General features: G+C 47.3%; 1 protein-coding gene across 1 annotated transcript in view; it reads right to left on the reverse strand.

The window, feature by feature from the left end:
* Positions 1 to 325: 325 nt before the first annotated feature.
* Positions 326 to 25,991, reverse strand: part of LOC138801249 (FK506-binding protein 5-like) — a 179,962-nt gene continuing 154,296 nt past the window's right edge. The window contains exons 21-31 of the mRNA XM_069983855.1: positions 14,319 to 14,381; positions 5,355 to 5,393; positions 4,711 to 4,761; positions 4,402 to 4,449; positions 4,211 to 4,258; positions 3,084 to 3,134; positions 1,754 to 1,801; positions 1,400 to 1,441; positions 1,074 to 1,106; positions 743 to 790; positions 326 to 587 (exon numbers count right to left, since the gene is read on the reverse strand). Of these exons, the coding sequence (XP_069839956.1) occupies positions 745 to 790; positions 1,074 to 1,106; positions 1,400 to 1,441; positions 1,754 to 1,801; positions 3,084 to 3,134; positions 4,211 to 4,258; positions 4,402 to 4,449; positions 4,711 to 4,761; positions 5,355 to 5,393; positions 14,319 to 14,381 (469 nt within the window). The 3' untranslated portion in view covers positions 326 to 587; positions 743 to 744. The remainder of the gene's footprint in view (positions 588 to 742; positions 791 to 1,073; positions 1,107 to 1,399; positions 1,442 to 1,753; positions 1,802 to 3,083; positions 3,135 to 4,210; positions 4,259 to 4,401; positions 4,450 to 4,710; positions 4,762 to 5,354; positions 5,394 to 14,318; positions 14,382 to 25,991) is intronic.

A 25,991-nucleotide genomic window follows, 5' to 3' on the forward strand; every position in this document is an offset into this window, starting at 1 on the left:
TCCTTTCCCCCCTTACCAGGGTCCCACTTCCAGTTCCGACTCATCTCATCCCAACATCTTCTGACTTGGCTAAGGTCTGAGACAGTAGATCAGGTACTATGCTGTGATCACCACATGTGGGTGAAACTCGCCTCCAGCAGTGGCCAATGTACTCACAGTGTCATGATGACATTGGACAACATTGCTTGTACATTGGCCGCCACCAGTTTCGCCCACATGTGACATTCGCAACAAAGTACCTGCCCCACTGTCTCAGCTCACCGCCCTTATGCCACGTCAGGAGATGTTGGTAGGAGACGAGACCAAACCAGAAGTGAGATGCCGGAGAGGTAGGAAATGTAACACCTTTTTAGTTACCTAGAAAACCCCTTTAAGGGGGCCTCCTCCAGACTCCTCTAGGTGTTGTGAGTGTCCTGTCCTCCTATTTCCGATGGTAAAGGGGGGCTCCTCCTCCCCCATATGAGGTAAATGTTTCCTCCTGATCTTATGGGCGTCTCATTTACCCCTTGATGTTACAGACGCCTCCTCCTCCAGACGACTCCAGATGGTCGGGGTGTCTTCTCCTCACACTGGGGGCGCGATGTTACCTAGATGGGAGATATACCAAGCAAAGTGTTAACAGAATAGGAACATGATGTAACATTATTAATAATCACAGTTACATATATAATCTCCATATGAAAATACAATCAGGATAACAGTGATCTGCAGCCTGAGGTGTGATGAGATTTTGGTTACTCACTTTTACTCCTCCTGGATGGTGCAGCAGCAGCAGAACAGCGCCCGCAGTCTATAAGGGAAAGAAAAGAAGCGGCATGACTTTCCTGAGATCAGACACGTCTTCTGGGGACACAGCAGTGATGGGAGAATAGACTGGAGAGAGGGGCATCAGAGCGATCCTAGTGGGTGGGATACAGGGGGAATATGGCGGCACCATGTATTGGCTGTATTATATACATGAGGCCTTTGTTGGGTTATTATATGTGACTGGTAATATATAGTGATGACATGAGGAGGTGCAGTGCAGCAATAGCCATGTGGTGTCATGTAAATGTATCATCACTTATATTTACCTGGATAAGATGGATCTCCTCCTGCTGCTGCTTCTACTGAGGAGAAATGACCAGGAAATGGTCAGAAATAAATGGTTAGTGTAAGAAACCCGAATTACTGAGCACATTATATAGAAACAATATAAAGGAAATGTATTCTTCTATTCATCAGCTCCTGCAGCTACATATATTACAGTCAGGACTCAGCAATATAATATTCTCCATTACCCACAATAGAGATATGAGCCCACCTCCAAACAGAGCACCCCCTATCCTCTCGCTCTATACAGGATGGGAAATAACATTAATCCCTTGCATTTACAATGTTATAAGCTTTGTTTACTTACCTGGGGATCACCATGGCCTTCTCCTCTTCTTCCTCTTCTTCTCTGTATATAGAACATGAACCAGCACAGATATAAATATATTGTTATATTACACATTGTATAGCTTATCCTATAGTATAGTATAGTACTATGTATGGCAGCTACTGCCAACACAGCTATAGCGTGTATGGGGACCTTAATAACTCTCTCACAGTGTCAGCAGTTTGGAATGTGAATATATGCCAGTCAAATAAATGGAAAAATATGATTTTATATCTAACTAAAGCGCCCCTGTCCTGTCCTCCCACCTCTACTCTCTCTATACTGGATGGTAAAAAACAAATACATGCATTCATAGTACATGTGATTTCTTACCCGTTGATGTCGTCAATCTGGTCCTCTTCCTTCTCTTCCTCCACTTCACTGTATGTAGAACATAAACCAGCTTTTTTATATATATGTATATATGGACATTTATTAAAGGGGTTGTCCGGCGCCAAAAAATTATTCACAGAATAACACACATTACAAAGTTATACAACTTTGTAATGTATGTTATGTCTGTGAATGGCCCCCTTCCCCGTGTCCCACCACCCCCACCCGTGTACCCGGAAGTGTGGTGCGCTATACTCACCTGTCACGTGCCGACCACGGTCTCCGATCCTCAGCAGTGACGTCTTCTTCGGGTGGCCAGCGGATCTTTCCGAGTGCCGGCCACCCTCTGCAGCGTCATCCGAAGCTCAGCCGCGATTGGCTGAGCATAACTGTGCTCAGCCAATCGCAGCTGAGCAGCTTATGACGTGGTCCTCCACCTCGCTTTAGACTTGCCAGTAAATCTATCTGGTGTCTTTTCAAAGGGGGAAGGCCGGTATGGTGGTATTGTTCAGGTCTGGTATGGCGGTGTTATCTAGTCAAAGTATGGCCATATTGGTCAGGTTTGGTATGGCGGTGTTATCCAGTCACAGTATGGCGGTATTGGTCAGGTTTGGTATGGCGGTGTTATCCAGTCACAGTATGGCGGTATTGGTCAGGTTTGGTATGGCGGTGTTATCCAGTCACAGTATGGTGCTGTTGGTCAGGTTTGGTATGGCGGTGTTATCCAGTCACAATATTGTGGTGTTGGTCAGGTCTGGTAGGGTATGGCCGTGTTATCCACTCACAGTATGGCGGTGTTATCCAGTCACAGTATGGCGCTGTTAGTCAGGTTTGGTATGGCGGTGTTATCGAGTCACAATATTGTGGTGTTGGTCGGGTCTCGTATGGCGGTGTTATCCAGTCACAGTATGTCGGTGTTGGTCAGGTTTGGTGTGGCGGTGGTAAATGTGAGGCCTGGAGCTATTACCTACCAATCCACTAATCCTGTGGTGAGAATTCCCTCAGACAATATGTAGACGGCTCTAATCATTGATGCAATGTGGAAATTTGCTTATGTTTTAAGCAGTTAAAAACTGTAAAATAAACTATTTATACAATGTTTCTACAAGTAGAGAAATGCATTTGGCTGAAACCACTCTCCCTTACACCCCCCAAGATGGGGCGTCTTCAGGTTTAGTGCCTAGCGCAGCAGCAGCTGGTAATACGACCCTGGGCACATGTAGATATACAGAGTTTTGGGTGAGGAGTTTATGAGCACTGATGCCATTGGACTCCTATATCCACCCAGAGAATACAGATGGGTGGTTGTATCTCTGCTGCTTCTACTTACATGATGGTCTCCAGGCTCGGGATCTGCAGGCCCAGTGGGTTCTTGTCATCCCTGTAACAGAGAACAGATGTTTGGTTAGGGTTATTCTTACTTTGTACCATTTAAAACTTTCAGAAAATATTATTTATTGTTCTCTCAAGAATAACATGAATTTCATCCCCGATATTTATTAACCCCTTGTTGTCACTGCCAGTTTCCCCCTTATCATCGTTGCCCTGTTTTTCAATTCTGACATGATGAACTTATTACATGGCAGAAACTTATTACATGGCAGTAACTTATTACATGGCAGTAACTTATTACATGGCAGTAACCTTTTTTATGTATCTAAGTGATTCTGAGGTTTCCATGACACATCGGACTTTATCTAAGTATTAAATTTTCGTTGATACATTTAATGTTTTTTGTAAAACAAAAATTCTTGAACAGCTAGCATTTAAGATGACATTCTCTACTTGTATACAAAAGATAACTTTTGCTGTTATTTTGCAAAAAATGTATCTACTATGGGAAAAACACCACAAAAATCTAACAAAAGAAAAAAATGTAATTTTAATGCAAGTAATGTAAAATTTTAAATAACTCCAAACACTAATTTTCGTAGGCGTCTTGTTTAAAAGTGGCACTCTAGCGAAAAATGTGTTCTAGTTAACTAATGTCACAAAGTTATACAGATTTGTAATTTACTTCTTTTCAAAAATCTCAAGCCTTCTAGTACTTATCAGCTGCTGTATGTCCTGTAGGAAGTGGTGTATTATTTCCAGTCTGACACAGTGCTCTCTGCTGCCACCTCTGTACCTGAGAGGAACTGTCCTGAGCAGTAGAAATTCCCAATAGAAAATCTCTCCTGCTCTGAACAGTTCCTGACGCAGACAGAGGTGGCAGCAGAGAGCACTGTGTCAGACTGGAAAGAACACACCATTTCCTGCAGGACATAAAGCAGCTGATAAGTACTGGAAGACTTGAGATGTTTAAATAGAAGTAATATAGAAAACTATATAACTTTCTGACACCAGTTTGTTTGAAAGAAAAAACTTTTGCTGCAGTGTGCAGTGTTCCTTTAAGACGAGACCCCCTCCCCTTACGAACATGTTTATGTGCCTGATATTTTGCTATGAGATACTTACTCCCAATCCTCCATGTCTTCCGCGTCCTTGCTGGTGTCGTCATCGCTCCTGTTAGTGATAGAATAGAGAAGACAGAAAATATAATTCTATCTCTACCTAGAGCGCCCCCTGTCCTGTCCTCCCACATCTCCTCTCTCTATACTGGAAGGAAAGAAACAAAACTTGCAGTCACAGTACTTGTGATTCCTTACCCGTGGATCTCCTCAGTCCAGTCCTCTTCCTCCTCTTCCTCCTCTTCACTGTATGTAGAACAATGTAAATAAGGGGACATTTATTAAGGACATTGAAATACAGTGTGACCTGTACCTGCCACACGGTGGGTGCAGAAATCTATATCTGCTCCGGAGCCGGTGTAGATTTCTGCCATGACTTACCTCTGTTTTTAGGCGTAAGCCATTATATTAGTTATAAAAGGAGGCCGCACCTTCTCTCCGCCTCTTCAGGCCCCTTACGTCTGTCATATGCCACAGAAAAGGCGACAATCTGCTGCTTCTACTTACATGATGGTCTCCAGGCTCGGGATCTGCAGGCCCAGCGGGTACTTCTCATCGCTGTAACAGAGAACAGATATTTGGTTAGGATCATTGTTACTTTGTCCCATTTAAAACTTTCAGAATTTTCAATTCCCACATGATAAACTTGGCAGAAACTTTTTTTATCTAAGTGATTCTGAGCTCATTTTCTAATCTGCCCCCATAAAGGAGAACCCCAGTGGGAAAAAAAAAGTTTTTAAATCAACTTCTGTTAAAATGAACTTAGAATTTAAAAATGTGATTTCTTTTTTTCCCCATTTTCTCTTTTAGTCGTGTTCTGTAACATAGCAGCCGATGTTGGCAGAGAAATGCAACTCAGTATATTCCCTGATTCTGCAGTTTTTAGATGTGTCACATACGTGGCCCTAGAGCGCTACCTGTCTCACACATAGGTCTTACACACCAAGCAGCACCTAGTGGCCCCTGTCATTTAGGATATTATATAGGCCTCATATCAGTTTGCAGAGGACTTAGGGGGCTAAAATACTTCTGTGTGACAATTGAGGTTTTTATTGGTGCATTCTGGGCCCCATGTGACTCTCTGATCCCTCTTTATTCCATGCTGTTATGGGGTGAAGCAGGTACATGCTTTTTTCATGTAGTGTGAATACCTGTAAATCCACGGTGCGTTCATCACCTTCTTCTTCCACCTATCACATGACAAGAGAAAAAAATTATATAGGGGATATTAGTCAGTCCTATGTGCCGCCTATTGGGGGAGGTTTCATCCAAACTAGAAAATTAGAAATACACTGGCCTAGATTTATTAAAACAGATGATCCGGCTTTGACCCCTTCAAGACTGAGCCCATTGATGCCCGGATGTCCGGGTCAGATTAATGCAATGTTCCTCCTCGCCTTCTAGGAGCCATAGCGCTTTTATTTTTCCACCTACAGGGCTGGTTTGGGTGTAATTTTTTTGCGCCATGATCTCTAGTTTTTATTAATATCATATTGGTGTAACAGAAAAATTTTGATCGCTTTTTATAAATTTTTTTCTGATATATAATTTAAAAAAATCAGCAATCCTGGTGTTTTTCCCCCATTTACGCCATTCTCCGTGTGGGAACATTAATGTTCTATTTTAATAGATCGGACAATTCCACACGCTATATTATAATATGTGTATTTATTTTTTTTTTTTATATTTTTATTTTTATAATGGGCAAGGAGGTATAATAAACTTTTATTGGAGAGGTTAAAAGGTTTTTTTTAATACTTTTAAAAACTTTTTTATTATCATTTTTTTTTTTACACTTTTTTTAAATTTAAAACATGCAATCATTAGATTGCATATACTGATCTATGCTATGCCATAGCATAGCATAGATCAGTGTTTTCAGAGATCTATGCATAGAGCCTGCCTGAGAGCAGACTCTATGCATAAATCGCCTATCCGACAAGACGGAGGTAAGTCACTTAACCCCGCCTGTCGGTACAAGCGTTCGCCATGCTGCGCGGGTCCCGTTCACTCAGTGACAGGTGCTTGTCCTCTCACTGAGTAAGATGCGATTGCTTTTGATCACAGCATTTAAGGGTTTAATGATCGCAGATGCCTATCATTATGCTGGGCTCCCGGGACACTGATGTGTGTGGGATCGCTCTCACTGCAGCTGTCCCACACACATCAACCCCCTTAGTGTACATTCTTACTACACGGGGTATGTGCAGTAGGTACGCATATATACAAATTACTAACGTGAAGGGGTTAAATGTGTTGTTAGCAGCGGGCATTGGGATTGCAGTGATTTCCCTGGATTTCTGGCCCTGTGCCCTGGATCTTTGCACACAGATGCAGTCAGGGAGAATAGTAGACAGGGAGCGGTCAGTTCCCTGCTCAGCCAGTTACTCACAGCATGCAGATACCTCAGGCCTGCAGCCTATGATCCGCCAGCATGTGATCCCTGCATGAATCTATGTGATGAGATGACGTCTTTCAGGTGTTTATGTATTATTTTTTTGACAATTGTGAACAAAATCCTGGTTAAAGTATGTTTGAAGTACAATATCTGAGTACACCTTTGATGAAAAATATGTAACAAGATTTTTTTTTAACTAATGGACATTTTTTACCATACCCAAGGTGATGTTGTAAGGCGTCAGATCCCTCCTTTGTGCCTGTAAGTGTCTTAAAGACGTGGCCTAACCTCTGAAGTGCCACCCCTTCCCTAGCCCTGCTTCCCTCCCTAGACCCTCCCCTACCATCTTGACTGTTGTTTTGGCTTGGCCCTCAGTCATGATGATAGAGGAAACTTAGTTAAGACTAGGGGTCCTACCCCACAGGCCGAGCAGGGCCCGATCAACGATGTAAACGGGCACCGATCTGCTAGATCAGCGCTCGTTTACTGGGCCTATTCCACGGCCCGACAATCGTTTAGTAAGGGCTGCAATGACATTGTTACCGGTGTCCTTGCAGCCCTTGTTTCATACATTACTTGTCCAGGTGCAGGTCTTCTCCTTCTCCCGCTCCTGCGCCGCAGCAGCTTCGGAGCGCCTGTTTGAACTGACAGACCGCTCAGCCAATCACTGGCCACGGCGGTCCTGGCCAGTTCAGTTCAGACAGGCCACTCCGAAGCTGCTGCGGCACGGGACCTGGAGAAAGAAGGAAAAGACCTGCGCCTGGACAGGTAATGTATGGTGCTGCTGAAATCGTCAGCCGCCCACCGCGCACCGCTATTCCACATAGCCATGCGCGGGTGGCGACCGATGATTTTAGGTTTGAACCTAAATGAACGATCAGCCGATGACACGATCATCGGCTGATCGTTCTATCTATTCCATGGAGCGATAATCGGGTATCACCTGACCAGCTGGGCCCCGCCTCCTGGACACTCACAGTCACAACTAAGAGTTTGAATTTGAAGAAATTTAGTGCCTTGAAATATCGCCTTGTGTATGTCTAATAGGTTTTTACTCCTGTATCCAGCTCTGTCTGTGGTTTATATTTATTGGCATTCTTTTTATTTGCAGGAAAATGTCGGAGCCGGATGTTATGTGAAAGTCTCTACAATCAATGCTTTGTACTTCTTGGTGTTTTCTTCGCTTTGGGACGTTGGTGAGTGCTCTAGGTACAGTGCCTTATCTTTATATACATGTATGTGTTGTGTTTTGTTACGGTTTTTGTTTTTCCCATTATAATTCATGTGATTGAGGCCGACTTCACACATGGCAGTTTTTTGGAAACGGCCACTGCAGTTTTTGAGCCAAAGCCAGGAGTGGATCCGGCAGGGAGGAGACATATAAGTGCCGCCTTTCTTTTACCCATTACTTTTAATCCACTTCTGGTTTTGACTCGTTTTGCAGCAGCAGTATTCCACAAACCTGTGGGGAAACACTGTGTGAATCCAGCCTCAAAGAGAGACCAATGATCACATGATCTACTATGGGAAAAACACCACAAAAATCTGACAAAAGAAAAACATGTACTTTAATTAAAATGCTACAAAGTTTACTAAAAAAAAAAATGAAAGTAATGTAAAACTGATGTCTGTTGGCTTCCGGTTCCGGCGCCATGCTGTGAGGTCGCAGGGAAGAGCAGCTCCGTGCCTCCGCTCCCGTCCCAGGCAAATAACACCCGCAATCTCTTACCTACGAATACCCACACGAGACACCGGGCAGAGCAGACCCACATGGACCGTTTTATCAACAAAATGGGTCAGAAAACACGTACCAAGGCGACCGGGAAAGCAGGCAAGACGGCGCCTCGAGGCTCCAAGATGGCGGGCGCAACCACACATGCAGGGAGCACGCTCTCTGAGGAGGAATACTCGGAACAAGAAGACGACCAGGTACCTCCCCAGCTAGATTACAGGCAGATCGCCCTGGAGGTGGCCAAACAACTAGCCCCTGACCTGCAGGAAGCCCTCTCATCCACAGTCGCCACCTCCCTTAAGCAACTACAGTCTGACGTGAATCTACATGCTGAGAGACTGGATGAGGTGGAAACCAGAATGCAGAACATGGAGGACTTTATAGGCCAGCAATCCTCCCAGCTTGCCGCCCTGGAAGAAGACAATAAGAACCTGTGGGACAAGGTCCAAGATCTTGAGGACCGGTCCCGCAGGAACAACCTGAGAATTCTGGGGGTACCAGAGTCAGTCCCGGCCAAAGATCTGAGACATTTCTGTGAGGTAACCCTCCCCCAGCTACTGCGGCTACCACGGGAATGCGAGGTGGAGAGAGCCCATAGACTCGGCCCGGACCTACGCCAGGGCCCGATACAAGGGGTACCCAAGCCGCTATTACCCAGAGAGCGACCTCGGCAGATAATAGTGAGATTTCTGCGCTTTACTGACAAGGTGGACATTTTGCAGGCGTTTCGGCGCCATAAAGGTGAGCTGTCGTACCAGAATCGCAAGCTGCTGATTTTCAGTGACTTTTCTGTGGAGACAACTAGACGACGCAGGTTGTTCTCACCCCTATGCTCTGACCTGTTTAAGCACAAAGTCAAGTTCGCCCTGATATACCCAGCCACCCTGCGGGTGTTTCATGAGGACGGCTCCACTTCCTCCTACACCTCTCCTGATGCTGCAGCGGACGGTCTTTCCTACATCCTGCGTCCGCCGGATGGATTACCTACTCATCCCGATCCGGGTGAGGAGCGACCCCCTGGAGATCCACTGCCCAGCTCATCAAGGTCCCCCTTGCGGCCCCCCAGCTCTTCGTGGCCCACAGAGTCGAGGAGGTCCGAGATGTCTCGTGACTCGCTACCCAAAGAACAGCGCAAGAGGAGATCATCCCTTACTCCGGTTTGAAGGCTCCGGCTCCGCTCCTATGCCCCGCCGGGGCTAAGCTATGTTCTATGTTTCTCTGGACCCCACAGTTGATTTCGGGTCTTACCACCCTCAGAGGTGGACTTGTTATGGTTACCTTTAGAGAAAGCATCCTGCTACCCCGTCTATACCCTGGTTGGGGAAGTTGCCAACAGCTTTATCTCCCCTGGGACACGGTGAATCACACCACAGGATATACCTTTTTTCACTAACGGAGGCAGGGATATGCTCTCCAAGGATGAAGGCATTAGAAGATGTGGAGGAAGGTACTCTCCTGTGCCTTGTCGCATGGAAAAAAGGTGGCCATGAGGCACCATGGATCCCTACCAGACACGTTCTGGTATCAGCACTTAGGGATTGCCTTGTTGTTTGTGATGGTTATTCACTACATGTTAACAGTTGTTGTCGGGATGGTTGGGGGTTGGGAAGGGAGGGAGGGGGGGGGGTCCTGTTGTGGGAGGGTTGGTTGGGAGTTGGTATGGGAGGGTGGGGGGGGGGAAATGCTCGCAGTACGTTCTCTCCATGTTGCCAGAAGATGATCTATTCGGTTCTGTCAGGTTATGCGGATAATCTCCTGGAACGTTAAAGGGCTTAAATCTCCACATAAACGCATGATGGTCCTACGTCATCTGAAAAAATTACGTCCTGATGTGGTCCTGTTACAGGAGACCCACTTACCATCCGCTGACTTTGACAGAATGAGAAAATTGTGGGTGGGGCCAGTGTTTGGGTCATCTTCTGATAACCGTAAGGCCGGGGTGCTAACACTCATCAGCAAACACTTCTCTTGTTCAGCTTCCCTAGTGGGTTGCGATACAGAGGGTAGGCACTGTGTAGTCAAAATAAACACTGGTACAGAAGAATTCCTAATTCATAATGTATACGGTCCTAATGACTCTTCTCGCCCCTTTTTTTCAGAGCTTGCGGTATCAATGATGGCAGATCCGTCACGACATGTCCTGGTGTCCGGGGATTTTAATGCAGTCCCTTCCCCTTTGGAGGATAGAAAAAGGAAACAGGTGGGTCCGGGGAGGGTGTCTGCCAATGATGCCGTCTTTGGGGACTTTATTAGCACAGTCGGTCTTACCGACACGTGGCGCCACTTACACCCAGATGGGAGAGAATTCTCTCACTTCTCCTCTGTTCATTCCACCTGGTCCCGTATTGACGGCGTCTTGGCATCCGCCCCCTTGCTTCCCAGATTAAGGCGATCTGAGATTCATGAGATGGTAATCTCCGACCATGCCCCGGTTAGTCTAGATGTAACTGACCTGCACCCCCGTGGATCTGACTTCCAGTGGAAGTTCCCCCTAGGTTTGGCGAAGGATGAGTCTTTTCAAGACATGTTAAGGGGATGGTGGATGACATATGCCTCCGATAATGAGGCTCACACCCAAGATGCCCAACTCTTTTGGGATGCAGCGAAAGCGGTGCTAAGGGGTAGAATAATGGCCTACGTGTCCTCCCAAAAGAAAAAAGCAAACTCTCGCCTCGCTCACTATAGTCAACAACTAAGGGTGGCCTACACCGCCTTTCTCGCAAATCCTAACCCGACACTTCAGAAAGCATGGTCACAAGCCAAATCTGACTACGACCTGTGGCTCAAGAAGAAGGAGGCCTTAAGCCGCTCCCACCTGGAGGCACAGCTATTTAGATATGGAAACAAGGCGGGCCGTTTACTGGCCCGCTTTGCCAAAGGCCCCAACCCTCCCTCACATGTCACTAAATTAAGAGATGCACAAGGCACATATCATACCTCCCCCGCTGACATTAATAAGGTCTTTGGGGATTACTATGCAAAGCTTTACTCCGCTGACCCCCCCCTAGGAAATTCGCTTGAGCCATGGTTGGATCTTTTACCTTCCCTATCGGAAGAAGAGAGCCTGGCCCTGAATGCCCCTATTACGGCAACAGAGGTGCAGGAAACTATCTCTCATTTGCCCAAAAATAAAGCACCTGGCCCAGACGGATTTTCCGGGGACTTCTATTCCATCTTAACTGACAATGTGTCAGTATCACTATCCAAACTATACAACACCTATTTGACAGGAGATGGAGTGATCCCGCCACAAAGCAATACAGCCCATGTAGTTGTAATACCAAAACCCGGGAAAGACGTTCTTCTTCCAGACTCCTATAGGCCCATTTCACTAATCAATGTGGACCTCAAAATAGTGGCCAAAATTATGGCGGACAGACTGTCACTCATCCTCCCGAGATTAATATCCCCGGTACAGGTTGGCTTTATCAAGGGGAGGGCAGCAGTATCCAACATTAGAAGGGTGATCGCGGTCCTTGATGAAGTCCATCTGCGCCCGGACCTGCACCCATCCCCAGCCATATTGTCGGTAGATACTGAGAAAGCCTTTGACAACGTGAGCTGGGGATGGTTGCGGACGGTCCTAGAGAGAATGCAGTTCCCTGCCGCCTTCCACAATCTTATAGCGGCCATGTATCATTCCCCTCTGGCGAGGGTATCCACCCCCGGTTTCCTATCCCCTCCCTTTCCTTTATTGAAGGGGACCAGGCAGGGCTGCCCCCTATCCCCTTTACTTTTTAATCTTGCGATAGAACCATTGTCACGCCAGCTACAGGCCACAAAGCAGGTGAGAGGGATTAGAGTAGGCAATCAGGAGGCTAAGGTGGCCTTGTTCGCGGACGACCTCCTCCTGTTCTTGGAGCGTCCGGACCGAGACCTACCTGAAGTCCTCAAGATGCTGCAGAGATTCGGGGAATGCTCAGGTTATAAGATCAACGTAGCGAAGAGCGAAATGCTAGACCTTGCTCCCTCCCCGACCAACAGAGCCATCCTCCCTGACATTCCGGTCAAGGTCACCCGCACGCACATACGCTACCTGGGAATACACGTAGGCCGTTCTCCGCACTCGCTTTACTCGCTAAATTTTCCCCCTATCATTCAAAAAATAGTACGAGAACTCAAGAAATGGGCCGCCCTGCCTCTTCCCCTCCTAGCTAGATGTCACTTGCTGAAGATGATGTCTTTCGCCAAAATGTTGTACCCCCTCCAGATGATACCCCTACTCCTCCGACACCAGGACGTGCTGACGCTGCAGCGTGCTTTCACCGCATTCATATGGGCAAATAAACGCCCCCGCATTGCGTATAAAAAATTAGTACTCCCAAAAGATAAAGGCGGCCTTAACATGCCAGACGTACGATACTATAACCTAGCTTGCCTATTGAGACATAGCATAGATTGGTTAAGAGGCGGGGGACCGTTCTCGAATATCCCCCTGGAGTCTGCACTGGCCTCCCCATGGTCCCTAGAGTCCATATTACACACCAAATTCGCCTGCCTCCCGCCCAACATAAAAGGCAGTGTGTCATTTCGAGATACCATTGCAGCTTGGAAACAGGTCAGGATCCTGCTAAAGCAATCGTATCTAGCTAGTCGGCATATGGACCTCTGGAACCATGCGGAGTTCACAATGGGAAGGGAGAACAAAATGTTTACAATGTGGAAGGTTAGGGGTATACGAAAGGCCGGAGACCTCCTCCACGCCTCGGAGCCGAGACTTTTGACGTTTGCAGAACTACGGGCAGCCACAGGCCTGGGAGCAGGCCACTTCTTACCATATAGACAAGTCACATCCTTCCTGACTTCCCGCCTTGGGAACTGGTCACGAGAAATACAACCAGGCATCCTGGAGAATTATGTGGACTGCTCGGAGGCCTGTCACTCCTTATCACTTATCTATCAGGACATCAAACGATCAGGTCTGGAGCACTTGGAATCACAAATGTTCCCATCTCATGCATATATGTTCCCATCTCATGCATATATTTATTTTAGTGGCCAAGAGGTGTCTGTTAACCAAATGGCTTGTACCCACCATCCCATCTGTTTCTGAGGTAGTCGCCCAGGTAAAATACTATATGACAATTGACCAACTGGAGGCTGAGCAGCATAAGTCTACGAAAACTACACACTTCATCTCTAAATGGAAATCGTTTATAACTTCCTTCTGTAGTGACCAGGAAATTGTTCATGCTATTTCCCCATTTAAACTGACAGAATGGTACCTGAAAGCGGACCTGGCGGGTTCCCTGGGGAGACTCAAACTGTACTAATCGGGCCCACACCCCAGACCAATACTGGAGGGCAGAGGAGTTGTCATTATCTCCGCTACAGTTGTCAGATTTCTGATCTATGGTTTCGCTACCACCGTTCTAGGTTGTTTTTGGTTGATCTAAGGGCGGCATGGAGAGAGGTACTGCGAGAGAGGGGGGAAGGGGGGGGTTGAGGGGGGGAGGGGTTGGGGGATACCGTTGATTGTGTATATCCGAAATACCTTGTGAAACTGTGAAAAAACTACTATGTGAAAAATTTTAATAAAAATATATTAAAAAAAAAAAACTGATGTCTGAAAGTTATACAGATTTGTAATTTACTTCCTTTCAAAAATCCTAAGCTTTCTAGTACTTATCAGCTGCTGTATGTCCTGCATGAAGTGGTGTATTCTTTCCAGTCTGGCACAGTGCTCTCTGCTGCCACCTCTGTGCCTGACAGGAACTGTCCTGAGCAGTAGCAAAATCCCCAAAGAAAACCTCTCCTGCTCTGGACAGTTCCTGACACAGACGGAGGTGGCAGCAGAGAGCATCATGTCAGACTGGAAGGAATACACCACTTCCTGCATGACATACAGCAGCTGATAAGTACTGGAGGACTGGAGATTTTTAAATAGAAGTAATTTACAAAATGTATTTAACTTTTTGACACCAGTTTGTTTGAAAGAAAAAAAAACTTTTTTGCTTGTGTACCCCTTTTGGATGAGATACTTACTCCTCAAAGTCCTCATCATCCTCTGTGTCCTCCTCGTCCTCCTCACTGATGTTGTCGTCGCACCTGTTAGTGATAGAATAGAGAAGATAGTGAAAACCTAACACACATTAGAGACTCATTCACACCATGACATCAATTTTCTGAAAATGTCCTAAGCAGGAGAAAATCCCCAGAGAAAACCTCCCCTGCTCTGGACAGTTCCTGACACAGACAGAGGTGGCAGCAGAGAGCACTTTGTCAGACTGGAAAGAATACACCCCTTCCTGTGGTAAATTTTGGTTGATACTTTTGATGTTTTTTTGTAAAAAAAAAAAATTTTTGAACAGCTAGCATTCACACATGGCAGTTTCTTGGAAAGGGCCACAGCAGTTTTTGAGCCAAAGCCAGGAGTGGATCCGACAGGGAGGAGACATATAAGTGCCGCCTTTCTTTTACCCATTACTTTTAATCCACTTCTGGTTTTGACTCAAAAATTGCAGCGGCCGTATTCCAGAAATGGGAAAACACAGTGTGAATCCAGCCTCAAAGAGAGACCAATGATCACATGATCTACTATGGAAAAAACACCACAAAAATCTGAAAAAAAAAAAACCCAAACATGTAATTTAAACAAAATGATACAAAGTTTATTAGAAGAAAATGCAAGTAATGTAAAATTTAAAATAACTCCAGATACTGTAATTTTCGTAGGCTTCTTGTTTAAAAGGGGCGCTCCAGCGACAAATGTTTTCTAATCAACAGGTGTCAGAATGTTATACAGATTTGTAATTTACTTCTTTTCAAAAATCTCAAGCCTTCTAGTACTTATCAGCTGCTGTATGTCCTGTAGGAAGTGGTGTATTATTTCCAGTCTAACACAGTGCTCTCTGCTGCCACCTCTGTCCCTGACAGGAACTGTCCTAAGCAGTAGAAATTCCCAATAGAAAATCTCTCCTGCTCTGGACAGTTCCTGACGCAGACAGAGGTGGCAGCAGAGAGCACTGTGTCAGACTGGAAAAAACACAACATTTCCTGCAGGACATAAAGCAGCCAATAAGTACTGGAAGACCTGAGATGTATAAAAAAAAAGTAATATAGAAAACTATATAACCTTCTGACACCAGTTTGTTTGAAAGAAAAAACTTTTGCTGCAGTGTTCCTTTAAGACGAGACCCCCTCCCCCCCCCTACAAACATGTCTATAGGACGGTGGGTGCAGAAATCTATATCTGCTTCGGAGCCGGTGTAGATTTCTGCCATGACTTACCTCTGTTTTTAGGCGTAAGCCATTATATTAGTTATAAAAGGAGGCCGCACCTTCTCTCCGCCTCTTCAGGCCCCTTACGTCTGTCATATGCCACAGAAAAGGCGACAATCTGCTGCTTCTACTTACATGATGGTCTCCAGGCTCGGGATCTGCAGGCCCAGCGGGTACTTCTCATCGCTGTAACAGAGAACAGATATTTGGTTAGGATCATTGTTACTTTGTCCCATTTAAAACTTGTAGAAAATGTTATTTAATGCTTTTTTCATGTCGTGTGAATACCTGTAAATCCACGGTGCGTTCATCACCTTCTTCTTCCACCTATCACATGACAAGAGAAAAAAATATAAAGGAGATATTAGTCAGTCCTATGTGCCGCCTATTGGGGGAGGTTTTATGAAAACTAGAAAATTAGAAATACACTGGCCTAGATTTATTAAAACAGATGATCCGGCTTTGACCCCTTCAAGACTGAGCCCATTGATGCCCGGATGTCCGGGTCAGATTAATGCAATGTTCCTCCTCGCCTTCTAGGAGCCATAGCGTCTTTATTTTTCTACCTACAGGGCTGGTTGGGGTGTCATTTTTTTTTGCGCCATGATCTCTAGATTTTATTTATATCATATTGGTGTAACAGAAAAATTTTGACCGCTCTTTATAAATTTTTTTCTGATGTATAATTTTTAAAAAATCAGCAATCCTGGTGTTTTTCCCCCTTATAAGGGTTTTTTAATACTTTTCAAATCTTTTTTATTTTTTTTACACTTTTTTTACTTTAAAAGGAACCTGTCACCCTCCGTGCCGGGGTGAAGGCCGCGCGACCCCCCACTAGAGCCCTGGATACTTACCTCATCTCGCCAAGTCCCATTCCTGGGGCCGGTCCCGAGACAGAGATATCCTTGTCTGAAGCCCAGCGGGCGCGCTGCTGAGATGAGTCCGATGCCCATAGAGAATGAATGGAGCCGTCATTCTCTATGGGCGGTTGACTCATCTCCCCGCCCCTCGCAGACATGTCTATGTGACTGATGTAACAATTATATTACTATATTATATTTCACTATGAAATAATTACTCCTCAAAGTCTTCATCATCATCCGTGTCCTCCTCGTCCTCCTCGTCCTCCATGTCCTCCACGTCCTCCTCGTCCTCCTTGCTGATGTCCTCCTCGCTCCTGTTAATGATAGAATAGAGAAGATAGTCAAAACCTAACACACATTAGAGACTCATTCACACCATGACATCTATTTTCTGGCAGAACTTTATCAAGAGAAATGAAATGTCCTAAGCAGTAGAAAATCCCAACAGAAAACCTCCCCTGCTCTGGACAGTTCCTGACACAGACAGAAGTGGCAGCAGAGAGCACTGTGTCAGACTGGAAAGAATACACCACTTCCTGCAGGACATACAGCAGTTGATAAGTAATGGAAAACTTGAGAGTTTTAAATAGAAATAATTTACAAATAACTTTCTAACAGCAGCTTGTTTAAAAATTTTTTTTTACTGGAGTTCCCCTTTAAAACGAGACCCCTCCCCTGAAAACATGTTTATGTGATATGAGATACTTACGTCCAATCCTCCTCTTCCTCCACGTCCTCCTCATCCTCCTCGCTCCTGTTAGTGATTTAATAGAGAAGATAGTAAAAACCTAACACGCATTAGAGACTCATTTACACCATCAGTTTATTCAGAGACGTCCTCTCAGCAATCCTGCAGTGATGATCGGTGTCTATAGGGGAGGAATTACGGGGTCACACAAGTTTTACATTTTCAGTAAAGATTTACTTACCCAAAATCCGATTCTTCCTCTAAAGTAAAGAAAAAAAAAGAAAAATCGTTAGTTTTAAATGTTATATAAAATAATAATAATTTTCCCTATTTGCCTTAGATTTAGGGACGTGCTTTATATATTGTAGAGACACAAACTGTAGTTGGGAAATTTTAAACCCTTTTTTTTTCATTCTAAATGACAGAACTCCATAATATTTTTGTCACCATAACAATAAGGCGGCTTGTTTCTTGCAGAACAAGTTGCCCCCTGTTCTTTTCTATATACTATTATATTGTAAGGTGATATAAAATATTTTTTTGTGAACAATATCCCTTAATTTTGCCCTTTTGAGGATTGTTACGGATCTTCCGGCATACAATGTGTCTTTTAAAGGAGAAGTCCGGCGTTTTTTAAAATTCATCAGCACTTACCTCTCCCTGTGCCCGCTGTTAGCGGTGGGACCGGCCTCGGGACCCCCCCGGAAGGCGTTTTCCCCTGAGTTGTGATGATGTCAGAGGAAAAGGCCTGTCCCAGCTGATGGACTGGCGGCTCAGCGAATCAATGACTGGGGTGGTGTCCCGCCCCCCTTCAATGACTGGCTGAGTGACCAGTCCATCAGCCGCCTCGTGTTGTATCAGCGCTGGAGATACTGAAGCCCGGTGAGAGTCCTGAGGCAGGTCTGCCGCTCACCATGGGCACCGGAGAGGTAAGTTCCTACTTGTAATCAATTTCCCCCTGCCAGCTGCTGAATTTTATAAAATGACGGTCTTCTCCATTAACCTTATGATGTAACATGTGATGAGATGTCAGACATGAAATCTACAAAGATGATATTATAGACAGGAGACACTCACCCTCGATGTTGTCCTGTCCTCCCTGAAATAGGAAATAGAGAGAGTAAGCAGAGTGCGATGCTATATTGTATAGAGCAGTCAGGTTACCTTGATGACACTGGATGGGACTGAATCCTCATCCTATTACCCAGGATTATTATCCCCCAATCAGGCAGATATTGCCCTGTGTTATAGTTCCATCAGTGTGCGGCTTGTGGGCTGATTCCTTATATACCTCCTCCATGTAGTTGTGTCCATGGTGGGATGTGACCCTGTAATCCCATTGATACAAGTCACTATAACCTCTGAGCTGCTGTGCTGAGCAGGAAATGTCCTTCTGTACATCTCAGCTATTTGCTTGGATGTTATAGGGTGCGGGGGTGGGGGATTATTAAAGGGGTTATCCAGGAATAGAAAAATGGTAAATTCTTCCAAAAACAGCACCAAACTTGTCCTCCGGTTGTGTGGTATTGCACCTCAGTCCCTATGATGTGAATGGAGCCGACCTGAGAGCAGGTGAGGTGCTGATTTTGGGAGAAGTTAGATCTGTTTTTTCTATTCCTGGAAATCCTCATTAATATTTATCTGGACTCTTATAGCTGTGTTTATACTGTTCCTTTTGGAACATCTCGGATCCGAGATGGAAGATAACATGGTAACATATATGTGTAGTGAGCTATGTGACGCTTGTATGTGTGTATGTGGGCTTAGGAGGTGTCAGCGTCCCTATAAGACTGACAACACTGGGACACAATAACATACATGGATCTGGTTGTAGATCCTTTTTTTTACCTCGTTTTATTGATAAATAGTTGGAAAGTAATCAAAGCAGAAACAATGTAGGAAGATATAGAAACAATGGCAACATGGCCTAAATTGTAAGACAATTACCGAGATGCGTATTGTCACAGCATAGCTAACTAACATATCCACTAACTCCAGGTAGCTGTATCCCGGAACCGAGCGTTATGCAGTGCTACCCAAACACTAACAGGTAATAGAGGTATCAGTCAGTCACATGACGCAGAGTCAGCCTATTATTGTGAGGAGGGAATAGAAGAGGCAGGCGGGGGGGGGTCAGAGGAGACACATCCCAAATCTTATGGTGTTTATTGGGGCATTATCTGTGCTTATAAACTACCTCCTCATACGGTGTGATGTTATTATTTAGGTTCCTCCACATACCCACAGTGGGTGTTCTAGGATCCATCACAACGCTATAGCTTTCCTAGCCGTGTAGGAGGATGAGAAGGTGATGAGGCCAGTCCTCCTCCTCCAGCACACCACTGGTATTCATATAATAGCTGCACCACCTCTGCCCAAAAACGGGTAATGGTCGGGCAGTAGGTAAGAAGTGGAAATCCACTGCTCCAAGTAAAATATAAAGTCTTATATAAAGACCCGTATCATGTGCCAAGAGTCAAAATATAAAGACTCGTATCATGTGCCAAGAGTCTCCGGGTGAGTGATGGCATTTTGGGCAGGAAGGCGTCAGTATACGCCCCATGTGACATAGTCGGACAGGTTTCAGATATGCCTGATGAACTATATACAACTGAATCAGCCTATTATTAATGGCCGGGGAGACAAAGCTGAGAGATTCCAGAAGGGCCTCACCACCGTCATCATCCAGGATAGGAATCAGCGACTTCCACCTATCCATAGCTGGCAGAGGTGTCCCAGCCACAGTAGCATCAGTCAGATGTGAGTATAGGGAGGATATTAGGCCTCCTGGGCCTTGGGATCTAATAATACCAGTTATAGGATATGAGGAAAGTGCGGTGTTTGGAGAAGGAAGGAGTGTAGAGCGGCGTAACTGCAGAAACCTATACAAATATGGGTGTGTGTGGAATACCTAATGGATCCCTAATGGATGCAAAATCTTTCACAACCCCATCACTATATAGATCCGAGATGTATTGTACCCCATGGCGGTCCAAGTAGTTCCCATCCTCAAGTGTTCGCAGCCAAGTGTGGGAGGGCTGAGTTGCCCAACAGGGGGGATTCAAGTGGGACATCACCAAAGTCCAAAATGGACCTGGCAGCCGTCCATATCTTCCTAGCTCCTCTGTGGGCAGGTAAGAGGCGGCACGAGGAGTCGTAGGGGAGTGTAGAAAGGACTACAGCGACACAGACGCAAGAAAATCGTGTAAATATATTCCAGAGAATCCAGGTGTTTGCAGGGGCCCGGGGGCCCGGAAATGTAAGCTGTCCAGCTATGTAGTAGAGATAAATGGTTGGCTCGGCCATACCAGCATTGTGTTTGGGTCCCTGCAATTTGGCCGTCTGCAGCTTGGACCTAGAGGAGCCCCAAATGAATTTTACAATATTAGAGTCTAATTCTGAGAAGAAAGTTTTAGATAAGGGAACATATATATGCTGAAGGACATACAGACATTTGGGCAGGACCATTATTTTTACAACTTTAACCCGTTCCACAACCAATAAAGGAAGGGAGGAGCACTGTTTAAATTTCTCTCTAAAATTACATAGAAGTGGGTCCACATTTACAGGCAGGACCTGTGAGAATTGGCTCGTGATGTGTATTCCCAAATACTTATAACTGCCAACCCCCCTCAGTCCCTCCACCGCCTGTCCCATAAGATGGCTGCTTGTAGGTTCTTATGCACATTTACCATTTCCATCCCGCTTGCATTTCACTGAGTGACATTTCCAGCAATGGTCTGCAGACAATCTGCGCTGAGCCTTGTACACCTCCTGCACTCACTATTTTATTGCATCATTTTTGACCGCGTCATTTTATGCAGTTTTTTTCCAAGGGTTTTTAGTGTTTCAGAGCGGCGCACTTGTTCCTCCGCATGACGTCATTTCATCGCTCACCACCTGCAGGAGAATACGGGCAGCGGCTAGAGGGGAGAGAAGAGGACCTGGGCAGCATGGGAGCAGAGAAAAGGTGAGTGGGATGTTTATTTTTTATATTTGAGACAGACACTGGGGGTTAACTAGAGCCACCAGGGGCATGAATGGGGTTGGAGTTAACTAGATGCACCAGGGGCATGACTGGGGGCAGGTTTAACTAGAGGCACCAGGGGCATGACTGGGGGGGAGGTAACTAGAGCCACCAGGGGCATGACTGGGGGGGAGGTAACTAGAGCCCCCAAGGGCATGACTGGGGGGGGGGGGGGTTAACTACAGCTACCAGGAGCATCAATAAGGGGTTAACTAGAGCTAACATCAAAAAGGGGTTAACTAGAGCGACCGGGGACATCACTGGGGGTTAACATTAGCGATCAGGGGCATCACTGGGTTTTATTAGGAGTACCAGGGGCATCACTGGGGGTTTATTAGGACTACCAGGGGCATCACTGGGGGTTTATTAGGACTACCAGGGGCATCACTGGGGGTTAACTCTTGCTACCGGCCATCACTAAGGATTCACGTCATATACTAGAGGCATCACAGAGGGTTAACTACAATAGCAGGGGCATGAGGCGAACAATAGTTTGTCTTGCCCTGGGTGTTGCTAGCCCACGCTATAAACTGCTGCGCACAGTATGCAGCCCTCGAATGATTTTATTAATGCCCGAGTGGCCCTCAGGGCCGGCCTTTGGGGTGTACGATCTGTGCGCTTGCACAGGGCGCCTCACTCCCGGCCAGCTAGGGGGCGCCTCGTCAGACAGAGCTGCACTGCACATCTAACTTACATATAGCAGTTAGATGTGCTGTGTGTCTGCAGGACCGCCCCCCCCCCCCCCAGCTGGCGGCCTCCCCTTATCCCATAGTGGTTCGGTCTGGGCGCTCCTGCAGACACACAGCACATCTAACTGCTGTTACTAAGTGAGGTGTGCAGTGCAGCTGTCTGCCGGAGCGCCCGTGCCTGGCCGGGTGGTGGATACTGTGGGGTGTCTCCTGATAATAGGGTCTGGTCTCAGCCAGAGAAGAGAGGGAGAGGGGGGCGGTCGGGGAGACCCTGGGGCTTCCACCAGATTGAAACCAGAAGCAGGTTCAGTCCATTAGGAGAGAGTGGGGAGAAGCTGTGTGTGCACCATAACCCTCCTTATACAGGTGCATATAAGAATGGAGAACATGCAGCATTCCAGTATGTGCTGCACATTCTCCATCTCCTGCATTCCTCCGGAGATTCCTCCTTCCTCCACTGTCGGGTCAGAGAGGAGGGGGAGGGACTAACAGTACGGCAGCCTGATGGGGCCAAACAGCAGCTCTGCACCCTGAAGCCTCATGCTGCCTGCTCTGTGCTGTGCATTCCCTGTCTCCTCCTCTCAGTGTCCCCCTCATCTCCTCTCAGTGTCCCCCTCATCTCCTCTCAGTGGCCCCCCTCATCTCCTCTCTGTGGCCCCCCTCATCTCCTCTCAGTGTCCCCCCTCATCTCCTCTCTGTGGCCCCCCTCATCTCCTCTCTGTGGCCCCCCTCATCTCCTCTCAGTGTCCCCCCTCATCTCCTCTCTGTGGCCCCCCTCATCTCCTCTCAGTGTCCCCCCTCATCTCCTCTCTGTGGCCCCCCTCATCTCCTCTCAGTGTCCCCCCTCATCTCCTCTCAGTGTCCCCCCTCATCTCCTCTCTGTGGCCCCCCTCATCTCCTCTCAGTGTCCCCCTCATCTCCTCTCTGTGGCCCCCCTCATCTCCTCTCTGTGGCCCCCCTCATCTCCTCTCAGTGTCCCCCTCATCTCCTCTCTGTGGCCCCCCTCATCTCCTCTCTGTGGCCCCCCTCATCTCCTCTCTGTGGCCCCCCTCATCTCCTCTCAGTGTCCCCCTCATCACCTCTCAGTGTCCCCCTCATCTCCTCTCAGTGTCCCCCTCATATCCTCTCAGTGGCCCCCTCATCTCCTCTCAGTGGCCCCCCTCATCTCCTCTCAGTGTCCCCCTCATCTCCTCTCAGTGGCCCCCTCCTCCCCATAGTGCTGCCCCCCCTCCCCTCCTCCAGCTGCATTCTTGTTCCTGCTTCTTACCCCTCCACAGCAGCCCCATGTTGGATGGAGAAGGTCTGACAGGTGAAAGAATTGCATGACAGATCCAGCCCAGAGGTCAGTGTATTGTATGATTGTGTGTAAATGTGTGTGATTCTGTATGTATGTGGTGTGTGTGTATGTATGTATGCTATTGTATGTGTAAGGAGTAGGAAGATATGTTTGGGGTAGGGTCACTTGTGGTTTATCTGCTGCAAATTTTGCAAATGAAATGTCTGTGTGGTAAATGTGCCCCATATACAGGAGCAGCAGATGGGATAAGAAATCCCATCTATACAAGGCTATGTTCACACAACGTATATTTTCATAAAACCACGGCCGTTATATAACAGCTGTGATTTATACGAAAATATACGTTACCTTGCTGTGTATGGGATCCCAGCCGGAGCGTATACACATAGTACATTTATACATACACATCGTATACACTCCGTCCGGGATCCCTAGCGGCACCGTAAACAACTGACATGTCATTGAATAGCGGCCAAAGAAAAGCCTGTCAGTGCACACAGTGGAGCTAGCAGCTACGGCCGCTCGCTCCATAGAGTGCTGGGGGGAGTTCTGATGTGGGCGCGTACGGATTTGCCCGCATTAGAACTCTGCGGCCCTAAAGATCATCTGGCTGGTCCTGCAGTAGCGGCCGGGATGATCGTTTCAGAGACCGGCCGTTCCGTGGCCTGGCCTGGTCATGGAATGGCCGGTCTCTTACAAAGTGTGCACATAGTCAAACACAGCATGACAGTTTTCATCTGGGAAATACAGTGGATTTATTGCGGATTTTCCCATTTAATTCCTAAGATTGTCAAAATATGCAATAAATCCTGTGTGCTGCACATTTTCCTGTAGAAACACTGCAGATCCCCACTGCTAACAGCACGGGAACGGCGCAGAGAAAGGTAACAGACATAGCTTCTTACTCTGTGCCCCGTGCCCAGTAGGGGGCTAGATGAATCTAACATGCGGATTTCCTGGTATCGAAACTTTATGTTAAACTGCGCTATTATGCAGTTTAACATAAAGTATAGCGCAGAGAACACGGCTGGCAGCTATATGAGCGCCGGCCGTGTTCTCTGTGTGCCGCCCCCTGCTCCCACCTGTCACCTCCTCAGCGCGCACCCTCTTCCCTCGTCGGCGCCAAATTCAAATAGCCGGCACATAGCTATTGCTAGTGCAGGCTATGTAACTATATAGATGCCGCTGTCACACTGACAGCGGCATTACCCCCCTCCTGAGCCCGCTCCATATACAGCGGGGGTCGGCTACTGTGTGTAGCAGACCCCCGCTGCTAATGACTGCGGGCAGAGCAGGGTCACGGGATGGAGAGGGAGAGCGGTGTCCGGGAGAGGAGAAGGCTGGAGCAGGGGTCGGCAGGAGATGCAGCCACTACATCTGCACCGGACTATGAGGTGGTGGGGGCGGCAGGAGTGTGAGGAGGCGGGAGGCCGGGCCGGCAGGAGACTCCGGAGCAGACACAATGTGGGGGGTTTACAGTCGGCCTGACTCTGACTGGGAGGGGGAGGGGGGCTGTAACCTGCAGATCACAGACAAATCCAGGTCACCGGTAAGCATGACCTGACACCAGGAATAGTAAAACTACAGCCCCCATCATCCCCCCTGCTGGCTGGTGTGTGTTATATGGCTACAACCCCCATCATCCCCCCTGCTGGCTGGTATGTGTTATATGGCTACAACCCCCATCATCCCCCCTACTGGCTGGTGTGTTATATGGCTACAACCCCCATCATCCCCCCTGCTGGCTGGTGTGTTATATGGCTACAACCCCCATCATCCCCCCTGCTGGCTGGTGTGTTATATGGCTACAACCCCCATCATCCCCCCTGCTGGCTGGTGTGTGTTATATGGCTACAACCCCCATCATCCCCCCTACTGGCTGGTGTGTTATATGGCTACAACCCCCATCATCCCCCCTGCTGGCTGGTGTGTTATATGGCTACAACCCCCATCATCCCCCCTGCTGGCTGGTGTGTTATATGGCTACAGCCCCCATCATCCCCCCTGCTGGCTGGTGTGTTATATGGCTACAACCCCCATCATCCCCCCTGCTGGCTGGTGTGTTATATGGCTACAGCCCCCATCATCCCCCCTACTGGCTGGTGTGTTATATGGCTACAACCCCCATCATCCCCCCTGCTGGCTGGTGTGTGTTATATGGCTACAACCCCCATCATCCCCCCTGCTGGCTGGTGTGTGTTATATGGCTACAACCCCCATCATCCCCCCTACTGGCTGGTGTGTTATATGGCTACAACCCCCATCATCCCCCTGCTGGCTGGTGTGTTATATGGCTACAACCCCCATCATCCCCCCTGCTGGCAGGTGTGTTATATGGCTACAACCCCCATCATCCCCCCTGCTGGCTGGTGTGTTATATGGCTACAACCCCCATCATCCCCCCTGCTGGCTGGTGTGTTATATGGCTACAACCCCCATCATCCCCCCTGCTGGCTGGTGTGTTATATGGCTACAACCCCCATCATCCCCCCTGCTGGCTGGTGTGTTATATGGCTACAACCCCCATCATCCCCCCTGCTGGCTGGTGTGTTATATGGCTACAACCCCCATCATCCCCCCTGCTGGCTGGTGTGTGTTATATGGCTACAACCCCCATCATTTCCCCTGCTGGCTGGTGTGTTATATGGCTACAACCCCCATCAGCCCCCCGGCTGGCTGGTGTGTGTTGTATGGCTACAACCCCCATCATCCCCCCTGCTGGCTGGTGTCTGTTATATGGCTACAACCCCCATCATCCCCCCTGCTGGCTGGTGTCTGTTATATGGCTACAACCCCCATCACCCTCTGATTGTTAAAGTATTACATGACTACAACCCCCATCCTCCCCGATAGCAGTTGTGTGTTACATGACT

This window comes from Dendropsophus ebraccatus, chromosome 9, assembly GCF_027789765.1.
Source record: "Dendropsophus ebraccatus isolate aDenEbr1 chromosome 9, aDenEbr1.pat, whole genome shotgun sequence".
NCBI classification, from domain to species: Eukaryota; Metazoa; Chordata; class Amphibia; order Anura; family Hylidae; genus Dendropsophus; species Dendropsophus ebraccatus.